This window comes from Artemia sp. Qi Xiang Cuo, chromosome 14 (assembly GCF_049724085.1).
Source record: "Artemia sp. Qi Xiang Cuo chromosome 14, ASM4972408v1, whole genome shotgun sequence".
NCBI classification, from domain to species: domain Eukaryota; kingdom Metazoa; phylum Arthropoda; class Branchiopoda; order Anostraca; family Artemiidae; genus Artemia; species Artemia sp. Qi Xiang Cuo.
Genome location: NC_142807.1, coordinates 30,095,135 through 30,116,120, shown reverse-complemented (window position 1 = coordinate 30,116,120; position 20,986 = coordinate 30,095,135). Strand labels below are relative to the sequence as shown.

At 36.0% G+C, this 20,986-nt stretch overlaps 1 protein-coding gene across 1 annotated transcript; it reads right to left on the bottom strand.

Moving 5' to 3' along the window:
* Positions 1-837: 837 nt before the first annotated feature.
* Positions 838-15,816, bottom strand: LOC148944356 (paired mesoderm homeobox protein 2-like). The gene is made up of 3 exons (XM_089100428.1): positions 15,637-15,816; positions 8,130-8,193; positions 838-1,678 (listed from the first exon to the last, which is right to left on the bottom strand). Exons 1-3 carry the CDS (start codon positions 15,802-15,804, stop codon positions 1,440-1,442), a joined length of 471 nt encoding a protein of 156 aa, XP_088956554.1. The 5' UTR covers positions 15,805-15,816; the 3' UTR covers positions 838-1,439.
* Between the last annotated feature and the right edge of the window lie 5,170 nt (positions 15,817-20,986).

Below are 20,986 nucleotides of genomic sequence, written 5' to 3'. Positions count from 1 at the left end.
TTTACCTCTCTGCGTGAGTCCTGATACCTTGTCCTTAAACCGGGAAATCGGTGTTAACTTGTTCCTAATCGAGTTTGATCTTTGCCCGACAGAGAAAATATTGTCTCATATAATCTAAGTACCAATCTGGCTGAGTGTGCCAAAAGCCTTTAACCAAATTAAAAGACACCATTGGGGAAAAGAAGGATGGAAATAAGTGTAGACTGTAAATGTCTTTTGATATCTAATTTTCGATTGCTTATTCTCAATAAACTTGAGCTTCAGATATTCACCTTACCCTAACAGCTCAAGTCAAAGAATCACTTCAGGGGACTTGGTCCAGAGAAGTAGGTAAAACAAGACGAAATAAAGAAAAGGAGTAAAGGTTAAGTTCAACAGCGTTGTTAAGCAAGGCCTCTTTGACAAAAAGTATTATTTTCAAACAAAAGAAAATATTGTATAACTGCCGAAGATGTTAAAATACATAAAGCTAGGCATGGGAATAATTAACTTTCCAAAATCTTTACATCGCTTTTTTGTCTTTTTTGTTGATAGCGCAAAAAAGGTACTGCTCGTATTTTTTTGTTCTGTGTTTAAAATAAATTATTAAGTAAATTAAGTAGCGTAAGACTGGTAAACAGGAACTTATTTGGGTAGGGAAAGGGGTCGTAAAAATGAAACGACCGATAGTTTTAGAAAACTTCGGATGAAAATCATTGTAGAAAACTGATGCTGAAGATCGTTGAAATCTTGATATCTAATTGGGAAGGATGGGAATCAAAGCCTACCTCCTCTACGCATACGTGCCTATGAAAGAAGCGGAAAAACTAAATTAAAATGAATTGGGTTAACGCTGACAAAAAATTTAATTGGTTTTAATTAATTAGACGAACATCAACAATCATAAGCAAAACACAAATCGTTTTAAAAGAACAAAAAAAAACTCATCGAGACGGAATTATTTGAATTAAAAACGTAAAAAACAAGTTCATTTATTTTGAAGACTTAGCTTCTTATATAAACAGTACGCAAAACACTATTTTATATATGAGGGATAGAAAAATTCATTATTACAAGATTTGAGAACGGTTGGCTTTTAACACGATTTTATATTCTTTGGCAACTGACATAATTATTTTGTAGCATAGTTCCTTTTTAAGCGATTTTTAGACATATTTTGGTAAAGTCACTCAGGGTCATTTAATTTGTAGTGAATAAAATTGTTGTTGAATGCAACGTACTGAATGAATACAAAGCTAAAGGCAAACAACTATCTGCGCTTGCGAATCAGCCCTTCAAGAGAATTAGCTTTCTGCTTTTCTTAGGGTTTGGGATTATTTTTTTCCCTATTATCTTCCATTACTATTAGCTCTTCAAAACTGACTCAACACTTTTATGAGTGTTTTTGGTTCAAGAAAATGTCACTAATTGTATGTCTAAAACAGGCCCGTCTGAATATTCTACTGTATTACTGTTGGTATGTTTGAATGCATTCCGAAAAACGAAGGTGCTTGTTTCATATGCAGCCTTAAATATGCAAAGGCTAGTTCAGGATTCACGAAAGGATATACTGGGATTGGTTGAACTGGCTTCAGTTGCTTTGCATTAAATGATGCCATAGTTGACTGATCTAACTTCAAACGAAAATGTGAAGGTACTTGGTCTTGGCCAATAAATTGCGTCCTTTTTATTTCTTCAGCTAAAAAAAGAAGAAAAAAATAGAAAATAAAGAAAATAAGCTACATTTCTGATTTCAGCAACTTGAAAAATATATATCATTATATATATATATATATATATATATATATATATATATATATATATATATATATATATATATATATATATATATATATATATATATATATATATATATGCTATCTTTTTAAACGAGTAATGTTGTTTTTTTTTTTGAAAATGGCTCCATATTTTTTTTGGCAACATTGGCCTCCTGGGATTTTCTGTCCTAAAAAAACTATCTATATAGGTCAGATGTTTGAGAAAATTCGTTAAGAGCCTTAATTTTGGGAAAAGAATGATTCATATGAATGATATCATATTTATGAATACGTTCGAAAAGCATACATATGTCATATTTGCCTCAGTAGTGGTTACATCGTTTTTAGTGTCTATGATGTAGGCAAAAATACACAAGAAACATGATTTACAAGAAAAGTCATATGATTAACGTCATATTTATGAATACATTTCAAGAGAATAAATTACATTATACCCCCCCCCCCCCCAGGAGTGAGCATATTGTTTTTATATCTATAGTGCATGCAACATTACAAAAGTATAGCTAAGTATAAAATATCAAGTGAAATTTACAAAAATAAGTCTATTTACAAAAGGCGTTTTAAGTGGTTTCATAATGCCAAGAGCACAAATGAACAACCTAGACTGTCGAACGTAACAAGACCAATGTGAGCAGCTAAGGTAAAGGGTATTGAAAAAATGTCTAAAGTAATGATAATCAAAAAGAAAGAACAAACATATACAGTGAGAATACTTCCGTCAGCAACAATTACAACGATTCAAAAACAAAAGTGAAGAGTAAAGAACGGTTCGAAGATAGGCGGCAGCAAAAATTAAAACTACTCAAAAACAAAAGTGAAGCACAAAGAAATATGCAGCTAAAAGATATGCCAGGGCGAGAAAAAGGAAATGTGTAGTTAAAAGATAAGCGGTAGTGGTAATTACAAGCAATCGCGAGAAACGGAGTATCAGAGCGTGTCAAAAACGGAGTGAAAAACAAAGAATTGTGCAGTTAGAAGACAAGCGACAGCACAAATCAGAACGAGTCAAATATGTAAGTGAAGAAGATATATATATATATATATATATATATATATATATATATATATATATATATATATATATTCTTGGAAACGGCTCCATATTTTTATTTTTTTTTAATTGGCACTCTTTAATTTTCTGGCCTGAAAAACTAATCCAGATAGATCACGAATTTGTGAAAATTTGTTAAGAGCTTTAATTTGGGAAGCCATTTTTTCATGTAAATGACGTTACATGTATATTTTCATTTAAAGAACAACAACAAAAACTTGCTCGATAGTATTTTAATCACGTCATAAAATAGTATAAAAGGTTGCATACATGTTAGAGCCACCCTTTACGTCATATTAAAATTCACATCGCAATATTTCAATGACGTCATATATTACATAAAACTCGTTGATGTTTTGAATAATTCATCAGTTTTTTTATTGACTGTTTGCTAAACAGGGGCGTATCTACAGTATATTTATTGGGGGCGGGGGGGGGCAAGAGAGGGTGCTATTGAAGTATGTGCTATTCAAGCGGTAGTTAAGAAAACTAACTATTTAACAAACACGCTAATTGGTGAATTTAAAAACATTACGCGATACATTGTAAACAATAATCACATATTAAACAATCATAAATACAAGTGCAGGTGCTTAGCTTTTACTAAAATTGTCAGCAATTTTCAGCTGTTGCAGATCACAGTAGTATAGCGTAGACAAGCTTTCGGGTGAGCGAAGGTGAACGTCGCATACAACTTCGCTTTTTCCAGCCAGATTCACCACTAATACTGCAGTACATATCCTTTTTCCACTTCCCTCAATCCCCACGCCCAGCACAGGATGCTCAATTTCATAATTGAATCAATTTCTATGTTAATACCCCCGGGTATCGCACTATTCATTTGCTCGTAATTTTTAATGGATTTTGACTGTAAGATTTAATTTGTTGTACTAAAGTTTTAATATACGTGATTAATTGAAGCATTATTTATGATTTTATTAAATTGTTTTCTTTAGGGGGTCGCCGATTTATATTAATAAATAACCACTGATATCAGCGGGAAACATAAAGCCGAAACAAAAATCATAGGCAGCGCAATTGCGCTGTCTCAATAATAGTACAGGATAAGTTAAAGTATTGCCACAAATTGCGTAACATTATATTGTGACATATTCCCCTCATTGAAATAGCGACCGTGTTTCAAATTTGAAAGTATTCGAAAATAAAGTTAGAGTTATTAACTTATCCGTTGGGCATTGTTTGACAAAGAACAATCAGAAAATGCGAACAATGCTTGGCATCATTGTGGCAGAAACCTTAAAGTAATTAAAAATTGACAGGGATGCCAATTGGAAGTGAAATTCGACTCACAGAGTTTGAAAATCACCTTCCCCTTTGTATCTTTCTCTTAAATTTTTTTTTTTTTTTAAAACATCAAATGTTTTTCTTATGTAAATCTGGGTATTGCGGGTATACATTTCCGTAGTGGGGTTACACTGAATATACTATTGGTGTCTATAATTCCCTTCACAAGCAAAGCTAGGTCTCCTAGTGTTCCATGATAAAACTGATAACAATAGAAAAAGAGAATGTGTTGCTACAGCTTATACGTGTACACAAAATTTCTAGATTGTGAGAAAAATATACATATTTTGTTTAAATTTACTTTATTCTATTCTCAGCAGACATTTCATACAACATGCTGATGCAAAGATAAATATCCCACAAGTAGCACTGGCGTTGTGTGAAATTCGACTAATTTCAGTCATAATTCTTTGTACATTTATGTCAATTCTTTTTTTGGAAATGGTTGAAGAAATATTTAGAAAAGCAAAAATAGCAAGAAGTCTGCATGGTATTATACATGGAGGCAGATTTACATTTATAGGTTAGAATGTGAATCCGAAAGAAGAGGAATAGGACGTTATCAGGGCTTGTCACGCATTTCAATGAAAAATAAGAGAATCGGAGTTTCAATTAAATACTGGAAATAAAAATTAAAACAATTAAATGATTCCTGGAGCGGATTCCCTCAACCAAATTCGATGACCAAAGTACAACCGATTTGACTAGTTATAGTACGAACATCGTTATAAAAACTAATAAGTCTTATTTTCTTTTTCAATGCTTTATTTTTTATTCAGGAAATTATCTTCACTGTATATTTAACTTCTTATTCTTCAATGATTCCATTTCTGTCCTATTTGCAGATATAGAGGTTGTATTCATTGATATAAAGGTTGTATTCATTCCAACTTTTGAAAGTTTTAAAGCAAGAGAATCTAATCTTGAACTGATAGATTTTAGGAAGTAAAAGCACCTTAAATACCAGGGGGAAAATTTACCTGAGTAAATGTTGTGAAATAGGAAGCATAGAACTTTTTTCAATTTTGCCATTAACTAAGCTCACATTTTTACTTGATGATAAGGCTTAAAAGGCAGTATATTTGGAAAATTTTTAATATATAACAAATTATGAAGTGTAATGGACCACTATTTTTCTTCTTTTTTTTTTCTTAAGTTAAAAACAAGCATGGATTAATTAAGAAGAAATTATCTGCTCAAAGTAAAGACCAAATTTAACACTTAAGATGAGCAAACAGTTTTAAAACTACTTCATAAATTATAGTTTTTTTCCAAACTGTTGGGGGGGGCAACTGCCCCCCCCTCCCCCTTCCTTCCCCCTTCTTAATGACGCCACTGTTTCTAAACAGTAATATACAAACCGAAAAATGAAAATTTATTGGAAATAATACTTTCTTCGAACAAACTTCTGAAGAAGTTGTTACGGGGGTTCCATCCTCAGGCCCTTTTGTTATTGCGTTTTAAAATGATAGCGACAATAATTGTGTTTGGGGTTTTGACATGGACGACGCCATCAGTGCTTACCATGAACCTGCTAAAAAAAAGGTTTGGCGATATGTATTTCACAATGACAAAAGACAAGCCGAGGTCTATTCAAAGAAAAAGCACTACATAAAGGTGCTCAACGTGTTTTAAAAAGCTCCAAGCGATGAAATAGCTATAAATAAAAACACTGGAGTTTATAAGAAGGTTAACGAAGAACGTGATGCTGCATCAATCTCTGTTAAAAACCAAAGCTTTGGCGATATATTTCTCATCAGAGTTGCAGCGGTAGACATCAACCTAGTAAGAGACGATCACGTCCTATACTAAGAAATAATACAGCCAATAACTTTAAAAAAGTGTCAGATTGAAACACAAAGCATACTATTAGACCGCCTTATCCGAAACCCCTATAAAGGAGACTTCGAGTCCATTGGCTTGAACAACAGGGAAAATTTATTGGCTTGAAAAACTACAAAAGTGGCTGAAACCACGATATTCTGCATGAAAGGATTTTTTTCGTTTTTTTTTTCTCCGCTGCTAGTTGGGCAGTGGTACATCATAGAGAACTGTTTAATGGCTCATTTTAAAGGAAATTGAGAACCTTTTCATGCAAATTGAGTGCTAATTGAAAATTAGTTGAGAAACTTGTAATTAACAAAAACATTCTTTTTAAATAGAATCAATTCTATACGAAAAGCTGCATTTTTTGTATAGCACTGGAGTAGCAAATGTTATTAAAATCATCTTACATACGAAGATTAAAATAGTATTTTTAACACTACAAAAAGCATGTATATGTAGTTGTATAAAATGCAGCGATTTTTTAGGGTTTAAAAATAATTCTTCCTCACTTGATAGTTCTTTTTTCAAACTTTTTTTTTTATTTTCGCTTTCGTTTTTATCATTAAATTTAAAACACATTTTTAATTTTTGCCTACTAATGGTCGTGCCTCGCTCTTTACTAGGTTGTAGATATCGCTACAGCCATGATTAAATTATAAAACGAATGGTTCAAAGCTGTAAATTTTACAGCTTCAGTTACCTGACGATGTCATTTTTCCACAAAAATATCTTAAGCAATTATAAAGATGACTATCATATTTAAAAATACTTGGCTGGATTATTCGCTCAGATTTTTTCTTTTGTTTTGTTAACAGTAATACTGCATCTATTGCAACGATTTGTGGTATGACTTGATTGACTTGACTTTGGTCTCCTGTCGGGTGCTACTCGGCGTAGAGAGTAATGTCTGCCTCCTCCATCCACTTCGGTCCATTGCAAGGATTTGCGCTTCACTTGGTCTGATATTTGCCATTGCTAGGAACTCTGATACATTGTCGGACGATCGCTTCTTTGGTCGGCCGCGAGGTCGTTTCCAACCGGCTATGACAGGGTCAAAGTCAAAGATTTGCAGGTAAGTGTGGGGGCATTCGAAGCAGATGTCCAAACCACCAAAAGGTACGCACCAAAGGTTTTCGGCTGATGCTTGCCAAGTCTCATCTCCATAAGGCATCACAGAACCAACGAGGGCGTTGAACATTCGAAGTTTGGTTGAACGACTGAAATTCGGTTTTCGCCAAAGGTGACGGTTCATCCTGCCCATGGCAGAAGCCACCTTGAATAGCCTTGCTTGTAGCTCTGAGAGAAGGTAGACATCTGAAGAAATCATGGATCCCAGGTAGGTAAACTTTTGGACAACTTGTATGCTAGTTGTTGCGTCCAGACTGACTTCAGAAACGGCAGCAGGAGAAGTTGGGTCTATGGGCATAATTTTTATTTTGTTCAAGTTTGTCTACAGTCCCACAATTGCGACCTCTTCTCGTAAGATTTGAAGTGCTTCCAGCAGCTGGTCCATGGAGTCCGCTAGGATGGCCAGGTCATCAGCAACATCAGCATCTCAGATGACGCGATCTCCAAAGTTGAGACGTGAAGTCGTCTCTGTCATAACGTAGTCTATAATGACATTGAACAGCTCTGGGGCCACTGCACATCCTTGCACCCCTGTCGTGATTCGGAAGAATGGGCAGCACCGGCCATTAACTTGAACACAGCTCTCTGTGTCATAGTGTAAAGCTTTGAAGAGTCTGCAGTATTTCTCGGGGAGGCCAGTCGATGCTAAGATCTTCCAAAGTACCTCTCGGTCCACTGAGTCGAATGCAGTACGGAAGTCAACGAAGGCAAAGATTTCTTCTGGTGGAATTCCGTTCCTTTTTCTATTATATGTCTAATCGTGATGATCTGCTCAATGGTGGAACGGTCCGACATAAAAACAGCTTGTTCACCCACGAATTATATTACGACAACGATCCAGCAAGACCATTGGGACAAGTTTTCCTGGGACTGACAGCAGAGTTATTATTTTTGGTATGTGGGAAATAAAATTGAAAAGGCTAAATTACTTTGGGAATAATATTGTCCCATTTTTGCGCAAAATTAGCATGACATATAAGTGTACAATAAAGACAAAACTCTTTAAAAACCTTGTTTATCAAATTTCCAAAGAAACTAACCTTTAACAAGCTTTTTTGGGCTAGCATGCTTCCGACACTTCGCTCTTCGATTTTGGAACCAAACCTAAAGAAGAAAAATTCATAGATTAATCTCACAGCTTACACACTTACAACTTAATCACAGCTTAATCAATATATTCTCACTGCTTACACACTTACAGCTTAATCACAGCTTAATCAGTTTAATCTCTCAGCTTGCACACTTACAGTTCAGTCACAGCTTAATCCCTTTAATCTCACAGCTTAGACACTTTCAGCTTAATCTCGGCGTAATACGACAACAATTATTTCACTGCATACCGTTTCCATTCAATACGCTAAATTAATTGCTAATATTGGAGGTTCAACGTACGGGGGTCACCACTTTTAAAGGCAAAAGTGGCACAAAGAGGTTGCTATACCACTTACTGGAGGGGGAGAATCCCTCTTCGGCCCAAAATAGTGGGATTTTCGCGGTTATTCCAACGGTTCCATATCTACTAGCTTGATCGAATGGTCCCAGGGCCACTTTTAAAAGCCAAGGGTTACCAATAAGATTTCTAACTATCTCTTTAGACTCGACATAGGCTGAAAAGTTAAGAGAGTATAAAAAAATATTACTGTATTCAAGACACGCTACAAAAGAACTGAACTAAAAAGAGAACTCTTTCTTCCAGCCCGCTCCACCAGCCGCGTGTCTGCGACGGGGTAACAGGGTGGTAATGAATATCTCTAGCCATTCCTAGGACTTAATAACTTAATAGTCAACCTCTTTAACTGCGCAAGTTCTGACTTGGTGGTCTATTAACTAACTATGTAATTAAGAGGACCTAAAATGGCATCCCAAAATAAAAGGAAAATTAATAATTATTACTTGGGGAAGGAAAATTATTAAGGGGCCAAAAGAAATGAATCTGGGAGGGACATTTATCGGAACAAACTGGGACCAAGGGTTCCAACACCTCCCTCCTAAGATAAATGGCCCGCATCCCCGGTGGATTGGCTGGAAACTCAGACATAAAATTAATAACATTAATCTCAAAATCACTAAATTTGTATCTTCTCTCTTCCACCAGTGTCAGTACTTCCAGCAGTGTCTGTACTTCCACCGCTTGGCTAAGGATTCGTCGTCATCCCCACGTTTCTATTATAGAACCACCATGGTCTAGATCATCTAACATCCGCATTTGGTTTTCAAAGTTGAAGTCCCCAGGATTCGTAGACAATGATTGTGCGTAGCAGAATCAAAAACAAAAAAATTTCTCGCTCTCACGAATTTAAATTTGAGAGGAGCAGAGAATCAGTATCTGGCACATCTGATGATGCCAGCCATCGTGAAAAATTTGCTGCACTAGCCTCTTAATTTCCATCTGTGGAAACAACCCCACATCTCAATCAAAAAGGTAAATTGCCCCTTGGCATAATTTCAAATAGTCTAAGGCCGAAAATGCAAAGGCCTGTGAAAAAGATAAATGTATTGGGAATGAATTAAAATTTTGAGTGAACCAAAAATCACCTTTTTTTCTGGGTTTCCTCGCCTAGGATAATCAAATGCAAAACGTCTGCTGATGCTAATTGAAGATGAAATTCGAATACATCTCTCACTGAATACAATTTGCCGGAAATAATTTTCGGTTCCCATGAAGAAGAATAACTATGAATAGGGTTACTGGACAAATGTTTGGGTAAAGTATGAAGTGACTGGGATAGAGTATCCCCCAAGGACTCCAGATCAGAAAGGCAAAATCTCGGTAAAGGGATCACAACTTGTCCGCCAGTTGTGCATTTAGGAAAAGGACTATCTCTCGCGACTTCCCACAGGGGATCTTCCCCAAGGGATTCCTACCCTCATAAAGGATCGACTTATCTTTTGAATTGATAATACTAATCTCAGATTCCTTTCCAAGTTTTTCCAATCCGACTCGACATTCCATATCTCCCAACTTTCCCCCAACCCATTGTAGGTCATTTATCTTTATTTTGTAACCATCTTGTTTTATTCCCCATGGGTATTTGACCTCTTTCCCCTCCCCTATTATTTATGTTATCAAGGCACAGCCCATCCAATATTTATTTTTTGCCACTGCAGGCTGAATCTCCAAATTTTGTCTCTTTTTTACACTCCTCTTTTCATCTCTACTTTTCTTAATTTTGTCATTCGCACAAAATAATAGATCATCGTTAAATCTGATTTGGACTCCAGTGTCCACCATCTTTGACTGCATCACTTCATTGTAGCTCCGTTTAATATCTCTTTTCTCTTTCTTAGTTTTCTTTTCTTTTGTAGTAGCATTAAATAAATCGTCATAAAATCTGAATTGGACTCCAGTGTCCACCATCTTTGACTGCATTACCTCATTGTAGCTCCGTTTAATGTCTTTTCTTTTTCTTAGTTTTCTTTTCTTTTGTAGTAGCATTAAATAAATCGTCATAAAATCTGAATTGGACTCCAGTGTCCATCTTCGACTGCCTTTCTTTATTGTACTTCCGCTTAATATATTTCTTTTCTCGTTTGTTCTTTTTTATTCTTACAGCAGCAACAAATATTTCGTCATCAAATGGGAATTGAACTCCAACATTTGGTTTTTCATATTCTACTAAAATTTCTCGAACTTTCCGAGGAAAAGCGCGTACAATAGATTTCGTCTCCTTATTCTCTGGCACAATCAGTGCTTCATTTTGGCCTGTACTTGTTAGCGTCTCATATTCATTAAAAGTGTTCTCAAGTTTTCTATTACTTGCAAATCTTCCTGAAAAATCAATTTTGCGCGTCTTATTTTCAATATTATCTTGTCTATTTACTTCCGCATCCCATTTTTGTGGATTATCAACATTTTGAACACGCGTATTAAGTATTTCGTTTTTCCCACAGGGTGACACAGCCTCCCAATTTGTTTTATGGGCCGGTCCACCTCCCCACCTTGTCAACGAAGTTGTATATTTTTCCGTCTTAGTGTCATTTTGTAATTTTCCCACTGTTAAAGAAGTCGCTTTTAACGATAGGAGATTTTCGATATCTCCAAAGTCTCCTCCTACTAAAACATCCACTGCTAGAGTAGGTACTAAGCCTACTTTTATCGTTTTTCTTTGGATTTTACCGTTGTTCTTTGCAATATCTATTCTTACCCAAGCAGATGGGCATGGGTGCTTGTCTCTATAATAACATAATGTTTTAATTTTATTTTTATGGTCTATTTCTGTTCTATTAATTAGGTCAGTTCGCACATAAATTTGATCACTGGAAGAATCAATTGCCATTTCAACTAATTCCCCGTTCTATTTTCCGTATATCTTATGCGACTCTGCAAATGCGTAATTTTTTTCCCTATTGTGGGTCATGGCCCAGGCTGTCGTTTTATGTGGTGTTTGGTCATATGTATTGGGGCAGTATCTTGCAAAATGCCCCGTGGTACCACAGTTATAGCTAGTTAGTTCTTCTTGCGCTGTGTTATAGTGCCTATTTTTGTTATACTCTTTATTTTGAAATATGTCTGGCTCCTCAATTTCTTCTCTTATTTCGGTCCACCTATTTGCCATTTTTGCCATTTCTTCACTTGTTTTTGGGCTCTTTTCTTTCAAATATATTTTCAATTTTCTGTGGGTATTTTCAAAAAATTGTTCCATTACTGTTTTATTTACCACTTCCGTCAATTTTTCTTTGATCTCTTCCGGGTCTTCATACATTCTATAATTTTTTAACTCTGGCCATTTTAAACACATATCTTTGAATTTGTACCCGAATTCTTTATATGTTTCGTTGTCTCGTTTTATTTCTCTTCTAAACCTTCTTTGAAAGTGCTCGGGGGAGAGTTGAAACTTTTCAAAAATGGCTAGTTTTAGTCTTTCAAAATCTTATGAGTAGTCCATTAGTAATGCTTTATATGCAATTTGTGCTTTGTAGTTAAGGAGTGGCTGTATTATTGTCACCCAATTTTCTCTCGGTAATCTGCTTAATTCCGCCGTTTTATCAAAATTGTATATGTATAAATGTACATCTTCATTTTCTTTCATTGGTTGAAGGTTTATTGCCAGCATTACCTCTGTTTTAGACAATGTCTGAGGTTCTTGGGAATTTCTCCCTGCAATCATTTCCATTATGTATTTTCTTTCCTCCTGTCTGCCTCCTCCTTTTTTCTCTGGCTATCCTATCTTTCTCTCTTTCTTTCTCCATGAAATTTAATAGTTGTTGCGTCGTATCTATTTGGGTACTTTTTCGCGAGCCCCTCCTGGAAATTGAACTTCTACTACTGGTGCTACTTGGCCTACTATGATTCTCTCTGTTTTTATATCCTCTTAATTTGTTTTCTGATTCTATTCATTCTATAATTATATTTTCTTTTGCCTTCAACTCCCCTACATTTTGTACTTCATCTGAAGTGTGAGTTGGTTTTGTTTTATTCGTCCTTTCATATAGTGAGTTTTCTTCATGTATTATTGCCACTGTTTCTTTTCTCTGGGTTTCTCTATCTGGGAATAATTCTGTCTAAAGTTGCCTTAGACTTTTTTCTTCTTCCCTCGTTCGTACCGGGAATCGCTCTATTACTGAGTTTGTTTTGAAGATTTCCTCTTCACCCGTCTCAGAAATGTCTATTTCACCGGTTGAGTGATATATGGTTCTATCTGATGGTGTTTTTCTTAGGGAATTTCCAACGGGAGTCGCATACAATTGTGTGTCTGAATCCGATTTTTGTTTTACCGCGATAGATCTTGTCTGAATTCTTCGTTTGTCCGCCATTATTTCAAGGTATACTTAACGTCTTCCGTCCAAATGAAAGTCCTTTTATCAATGTCTCTTTTTATCTTTTCGTGAAAAATTATCTCCTTTTAATTTGCTGATTCTACGTGGGTGGCGCAGCCTTCCTTGTCTCACAAGTTAATTATTCGCGTGATTTATTGATTTTTAAATTTTATTACCTATTGGTATCCGACTAGGCACAACTACGATAAAAAAAAATTCTCTTTGCGATTTTTTATATATGTACCCACAATAGGCTACTCTTTTAGGCTAAATTACTTGTCTCTTCGAAAACACAGAATTCTTTTATTATCAGATTTACTGATAGGACCTTAAATTGCTGCCACCACTTATTGGATTGTTTATCGTACGGGGGTCACCACTTTTAAAGGCAAAAGTGGTGCAAACAGGTTGCTATGCTACTTACTGGAGGGGGAGAATCCCTCATCGGCCCAAAATAGTGGGATTTCCGCGGTTACTCCAACGGTTCCGTATCTACTAGCGTGATCAAATGGTCCCAGGGCCACTTTTAAAAGCCAAGGGTTACCGATAATATTTCTAACTATCTATTTAGACTCGACCTAGGCTGAAAAGTTAAAAGAGTACATAGTATAAAAAAATCTTACTGTATTCAAGACACGCTACAAAAGAACTGAACTAAACAGAGAACTCTTTCTTCCAGCCCGCTCCGCTAGCCGCGTGTCTGCGACGGGGTACGGGGTGGTAATTAATTTTTCCAGCCATTCCGAGGACTTACTAAGTTACTGGTCAACCTCCCTAACTGCGCAATTTCTTACCTCGTGGTCTATTAACCAACTATGCAATTAAGAGGACTTAAAATGGCGTCACAAAATAAAAGGAAAATTAATAATTATTACTCGGGGAAGGAAAATAATTAAGGGGCCAAAAGAAAGGAATCTGGGAGGGACATTTATCTGAACAAACTGGGAACAAGGGTTCCAACAGCTAACTTTTTTATAGTGTTAAATCATGATTTAAGTAGAGGCCAGATTATGTCCAACGTTTCAAAATAAAAGAAACTACACAACAGTGCATAGCCCATAAATAGATAGATGCCGAGACACTATGAAAAATTTCAGTGTTCTATCACATTATTCTTTTGTTATAAGGAAAAAACCAGATTCTTGGACTATTTAAAATGAAAAGCTAACAGTTAGCCCAATTTAGAAGTAATCAAAATCAGGACATACAACTGAAAACAATGAAAAGCCAAAAAAAAATCAAATTAAAACGGAAATGCCAAACTGTGATACAGAGTGTAAAAAAGGTATATGATCAAGACTTATACCTAATACAGGATATTCCCAAAAATTCTTTATGTAACTTAATATCAGCTGGTCCTGGACACCTAAGGGGTCTCCACAGTAACAGCTAAGAAGCCTTCTGACCTTTTCAACTCACCAATTGTACCTAGTCACTTCACTTCCCTGAACTTGTAAACTCATAACCCGAATGAGTAAAATACTTAACTTCATTCATGGGTCTCCCTTCGTAGGAGACCCATGGGGCCCCCAATGTCTAAGTACACAGTTTATAAAATTAATTTAAATTAAAATTAATTTTCCATTAAGCCATGGCTAATTATATAAACAAAGCCAAGACAGATAGTTTGAGTGAGGGGCAAAGCTGGCATACGCCGTTTTGAGGATTGTCTAAAAATGATGTCTTTCTCGCTTGTTGATAGATAGTCTATCATCCATCCAACCTATGGCAGAGCTAAGATAGATAGACATAAACCTAAGGGATGATCGAGATTTTTGGTTTGACTCATGAAGGATACTGTGCCTGTGGGGCTAGGGAATTTTCGATGTGTGAAGATAATTTGATGGAACTGTTTTTGTCACTTAAAACCTATTATAACTTTTTGTGATGTAACTTTTTAGTTTGAGTTCAACAACGCGACCTGAATTGTTTCATGAGTCATAGTTGGCACTTACCGCTAGTTTGCATAATATTTAACGCCATCTTTAAATATTTGCATACAATTACATTGACTTACCTTGAAATTTTAGAAATATCTCAATCAAACCACGAAATGATGGGGTAACAAAATTAATATTTTTCGCATGATTCAGAAAATGAGGTAAAAAATCATTAATATCTAAATTATTTGGAAACTTTAGGCAAACTATCTGTAATAAAGGGGGGGATTCCAAACTGGACAATGATTTACTAAAAGTTAATAAATTTTTAGCTCCAGCTGACGTCGTAACAGCTGGATTGACCGAAAATTAACTTTAAATTTGCATCATTATCATCATCGGTATTCGTATCAGATTATATTGGAAAGGTGAAAGAGACTCGGCGACAATTGAAACCTTGAAGAAAATGTACTTATAAGCCGAATAATATGTTAGTTACTTCTCAGACGTTCCCGGTCGATATCAATTTTAAGTGATCACCATGGTTAATTGAAGTTGTCTCAGTTTACAACCTTAAATACGGCCACAGTTTTATTAAAACTAAACGAAAAATGACGACAGAAATGACGTAGACCATGACGGATCAGAAAGTTGATCACTAAGTTAGGGTATACAAAACCCTTCTTAAAGCCTAAAACGGTAATTAAATATGACTTATAACAGTCTTGCGTCTTGCCACACTTGTTATTATAACATTACATTTGCAAATTTAGTGTTGGCTAGTGTGTCTAAGGGACAATAATATGCATCAAGGACAATGATAGCCCAATGAAGGGCTATTATATCGAAATATATCCACGAATATATACTTGCAATATATCTAAAAACAATGATCTAAAATTAAGATTACTTGAATACGTGTTTCACTTAGCTGAAGACGCACACTTAGCTCACTTCTAGTGTGCCCATCTGGATAGTGAGTCTCTTCAAACAGTTTCTCCAATTCTCTTATTTGCTCAGGAGTGAAATTTGTCCGATTCCTTCGGTTATTGCGATTCTCCGTTTCACCATCATGCATGTCTCTACTCTTAGAACCTAAAAAAATACACATTATGTTTAGTCAGCTCGAAAAAGAGTTCAATTTATTGTTTAAGACTGCTCAATTTAGTTTTTATTTTATTTTTGCGAATATTTTAATTCCACTTCTTTTATTTAGTTTTTTATTATGTAAAGAAGGTAAATGTAATAAACGTAAAATATTACCGAAATTAGAATCGTATATAATTGAAGGCACTTTTTTCTATTAGAGCATGGAAGTTTTTTTTTTAAGTTTTATGAAATCCATGAGGACAAAAACACTGATTTAAATTTCACTTAAAGAAGGTTTGCACAAAAAGCAGAATATAAGGCATGGGGAATGTCAAAACAATGATTATTCCATTTTCACTTTTAATAAAAGTTATACATTTGCTATAGCTCAAAATGCCGCTCTACGCAGTTCTGCGCGTACAATGAGATAATAAACTACGTAGCATGATCTTAAAATCGCGTAATATTTTTTGAAAGATGTGAAGCCTCTCTATCCGTAAATCTAACGTATGGATAAACTCTCACGAATTAAAGTTGATCCGTCGTTATTCTTAATATTCTGCCAGCTGCCTGAACCGATTTAAACATCTATAAAAGCATTTTAAATCCATCCAGGTCTAACAAAAGCCGAATTGTTTTGACTCATATCCATATCCAATTCTCACAAATGTACGAAACCATTGCTGAGTTCAAGAAGTGCAATTATTAGTGAAATCTTGAGCATCCATGAATAATATTACTTAGTAGTTCGAAATTGTTGAACTTGATACTAGCCCAATTTGTGCTGAGCGACCACATCAGGAATCTGGACATTTTTTAAGAAAGCTCTTGAATTGCTTGCTTGAAGACTAATGGAAAAGAAGTTTCTTCGTCATGGAAAAGGGTACACTTTGTATTTGACTGCCTGATGAAAATTAGTCTTCCTTAGCACCTTCTTAGCCATTGGCATATATTCATCTATAGACTTGATCAGAGCTAAAAATCAGATGCTCTGCCACGTAATGGTAACGATTTCAAGCTCAATATGAATCGTTCACCAACCCAAAACACAAAAATAATATTATAACACAGCCACTAGAGAATGTCAAATTTTATACTCATCAATGAGTAATGTCTTTGGGCTGATTACCCCTAACTAATACTCTTTGAAGACAACACATCGTCGCTTGAGTATTTTAGAGTCCAACTAAAAATCGTGCAGTAAAAAAAAATAAAAATAAACGTTTAGTTCTAGGAAAGAAAATAGTGGTAAAATTTGTAAATGTGCAATTCTTTAAATGGCTTAGGTGGGGGAGGAGTACCAATCCAAAAGTCCCGTTTACACCTTCTTGGAAACGATTTACCTTTGATATATAGAGAAAACAACTTTTTTTGTGTGAGATTAAAAAGTACTATTGGGAGTTAATTACGCGGGTCACCACTTATTGGTTCAAAAATGGCGCAAAAAGGTTGCTATGCCACTTACTCGAGGGGAAAACCCCTTGTCGGCCCAAATGTTAGTGGGATTCCCGCTCTTACCCCAACGGTTCCGTATCTATCACTATCAGGTTTACTGATAGGACCTTTTGTTGCTGCCACCAATGTTCGTGATATTTTTAGTTACCAGTGTTTTACCGGTAGGCCACAACGCCACTGGCGTGGTAATATACGGGTGTCGCCACTTATTGGAGGGGAAGCCCCGGCCCAAAATGATAATGTGATTCCCGCGTCTACCACACCGGTTCTGCAAATATCGGGTTTGGTACTACCCAAGGTATAGTATACCCTGTCCCAGGGTATGATAACGCGATCGAGTGGTCAAATGGCCACTTTCCAAAGCCAAGTGTACCGCCTTGGGTTACGGCTAGAAAATCTCTAACTCTCTCCTTGGAGGTAACAAACCTCCCTGTCAATATAATAATGAGGGTACCTCGTAGCTCTATTCCTACCCTGCCTGGGTTACGGAAACTAGTACACAGTTTGTAGAAAATACCTTACTTGTATTCTTCCAAAAGGGTCACAATAATCCCACAAAAATATACCTCCCCGAACGGGGTCTAAACGCATAGAAAAAAAAATAATAATAGGTACATCAACTATTCATAGGGGTGGACCTTCGCTTGGCCCAGCCAATCATCCCAATCCCCATTCAAAACCAATTCTATCTTCTCAGCCCTGTCTTTCAATGACTCCAAACCAGGAAGTACAAAAATAGAATTTACTTCAAAGCTTACTTATTGCAAAACCACTATAGCTTAGCAACGGGACTTTTAAATTGTCATTGAGAATTACATTATCAGCAAATCTAAACAAATGTAATTAGAACGAAAACTGGTCATTTATCTGAAAGGAAACGAGACAGGGGTGGACCCCCGACACCTCACCCCGTAAGATAAAAAACCGCCCATGCGCTACCTTGGTCCACCCTTACAAACATAAACACACAACTTCAACTTTACAGAATCCTTTTGCGTTCTCTCTTCCACCATTGTCTGTGCTACTACTTTCACCGCTTGTCTCTGGATCAGTCGTCATCAACACGTCTCTACTGTAGGACCACCATGGTCTAAATCGTGTAGCATCCGCATTAGGTTTTGAAAGTTGAAGTCCCCAAGATTCGTAGACAATGATTGTGCGCAGCACAATCAAAAACAAAAAAAATTTCGCTCTCACGAATTTACATTTGAGAGGAGCAGAGAATCAGTTTCTGGCACATATGATGATGCCAGCTATCATGAAAAATTGACTGCACTAGCCTCTTAATTTCCATCTGTGGAAACAACCCCACATCTCAATCAAAAATAAATTGCCCCTTGGCATAATTTCAAATAATGTAAGGCCGAAAATGCAAAGGCTTGTGAAAACGATAAGGGTACTGAGAATGAAGTAAAATTTTGAGCAAACCATGAATCGCCTTTTTTCTGGGTTCCCTCCCCTGGGATAATTAAATGCAGAATATGCGTTGCTGCTAATTGAAGATGAAACTTAGATACATCTCCCACTGAATACAATTTGCTGGAAATAATTGTCGGTTCCCATGAAGAATAACAACTATGAATAGGGTTACTGGACAAGGGTTTGGGTGAAGTATGAAATGACTGGGAAAGATTATCCCCCAAGGGCTCCAGATCAGAAAGGCAAATCTTGGTAAAGGGATCACAACTTGTCCGCCAGTTGTGCATTGAGGAAAAGGGCTATCTTCACGACTTCCCGCAGGGAATCTTCCCCAAGGGATTCCTCCCCCTCATAAAGGAACAAACCTTTTGAGTTGATCAGACCAACATCAGATTCCTTCCGAAACTTTTCCAATCCGACTCGACATTCCATATCTCCCAGCTTTCCCCCAACCCGTTTTAGGTCATTCATCTCTATTTTGTAACCATCTTGTTTTATTCCCCATGGGTCTTTGACCTCCTTTCCCCCCTATTATTTATGTTATCAATGCACAGCCCATCCAACATTTTACTTTCCTCCCTATTATTAATGATATTAAGGCACAGCCAATCCAACATTTTTTAATTTTTCACCCCTGCAGGTTGAATTTCCGAATTTTGTCTCTTTTTTGCATTTATTTGTTCTTTTTCACTTTTCTCAATTTTTTCTTCTCCACCTTTGACGGGTATGATTAAACTTGATTTGACTTATATATTTGAAATAAGCAATAAAATCTGATTTTTTGTATGTATCTATTGGTATCAAAATCCCGTTTTCTAGAGTTTCGGTTACCATTGAGCCGGGTCGCTCCTTACTTACAGTTCGTTACCACGAACTGTTTGATAACTTATGACTCATCGAACGCCAAGCTCAATATTCTCTATAACGCTCCCTAAGAAATTCAGCTTAAAGGCCTTAGCCGTTCCTTGTTATATATCTCACCGAACGCCAAGCGACATTGAACATAAGTAAAACGGATTCTCAAGTAAATTAATTGATTAATTTGAAACTTTTAAAACCACTATGTATAATAATCCTTATTTTATACTGGCTTCATTGAAAGATAGTGACAGAGTGCGCCTCCCTGCTGTTGTCTGTTTTCAGCTTCTGAGAGACCCTAAATAAAAGTTCACGAGACCTTCAGGGGGGGAGGTGTCCTCCCTCCTAAAATTAGTCACATCTTTGTATGGTAGCATTCTTTGTAAAGAGAATGTCAAACTTGGTAAGTGCTATCTTAAGAACGCGAATCTTCGTTTTTTTGCCGATAGAGGGCTGAAATTTCTATTTTACGGATGGAGGACGCGTTGATTATGAAAATGTAATTTCCTATAGAAATCCCTCTTTCGTCAAGACTATCATCTTCATCATCATCATCATCATTTACTTATGATCCGTCACAAAAAACTGGGCTGGGTGAACAAAGCGTAAACAGAATTGACCAAAGTTGCAAAATTGTTTATCCTAATATTTCTTTTATATTGACGTCAAACTTAACAAGTGCTATTGAAAACCAACCAGTGCCTGTAAAATGTTTGAAAATTATTATTACTGTTGGGTTTTTTTTTTGCTACCTGTATATCCTTTTTTTTAATCTATGAATATATTTTGACTTTGCTTCTCTCGCAAGTCTTTTTTTTAAGAGAAAATTGTAAAAAACGAATATTTGCACTTGCATAGTAATAACAACCGTAATAAACTGTGGCATAATACGAGACAAGAAAAATATCAAAAATAAAAAATAAATCCAGTAAAAACTCTAAAACATGGGTGACCAGTAATTTTCTGTTTCTGTTTTCAAGGAGTTTTGAAACTACGATTTCTTGCATGGTTATGTCGTATTTGGTAATTAATCCTAGGTTTTGTGCCCATGATCTAAATCCTAAAATACATAGTTTCCAGAATTTTCAGCTACGTTGAAGAAAATGCCTATCTCAAAATTTTATTTGGATGTGTTTGGGGAAATGGTGGACATGAGAGGTGGGTTAGTTGCTCTCCAATCACTTTTGACTATTAAAAAGGGCACTAGCTCTTTCAATTTCCAATCAAATGAGTTTTTTTAAGTTTCTACGACAACACTTTCTATAAAAACCTTATTTGCCCCGAGGGCACAACTTACAACCCTTGCCCTGAGGGCTCTGAGGGAGTTATCATCTTCAAAGACCTTATTTCCAGAACTTTTAAGTGCGTTGAACAAAATGGATATCTTCAGTTTCGATTGCACGTGGTTGGGGAAATGGTTCAATTACTTTCAACTATTA

Bases quoted from the DNA above. Each gene is read 5' to 3' on its own strand.
- LOC148944356 (XM_089100428.1), bottom strand. From the start codon at position 15,804: ATGCATGATGGTGAAACGGAGAATCGCAATAACCGAAGGAATCGGACA. The intron at 8,194-15,636 runs GTAATCTTAATT...TTTCTTCTTTAG, and splicing joins TAAGTGAAACACGTATTCAA to GTTTGGTTCCAAAATCGAAG. The intron at 1,679-8,129 runs GTTAGTTTCTTT...TTCTTTTTTTAG, and splicing joins CCCAAAAAAGCTTGTTAAAG to CTGAAGAAATAAAAAGGACG.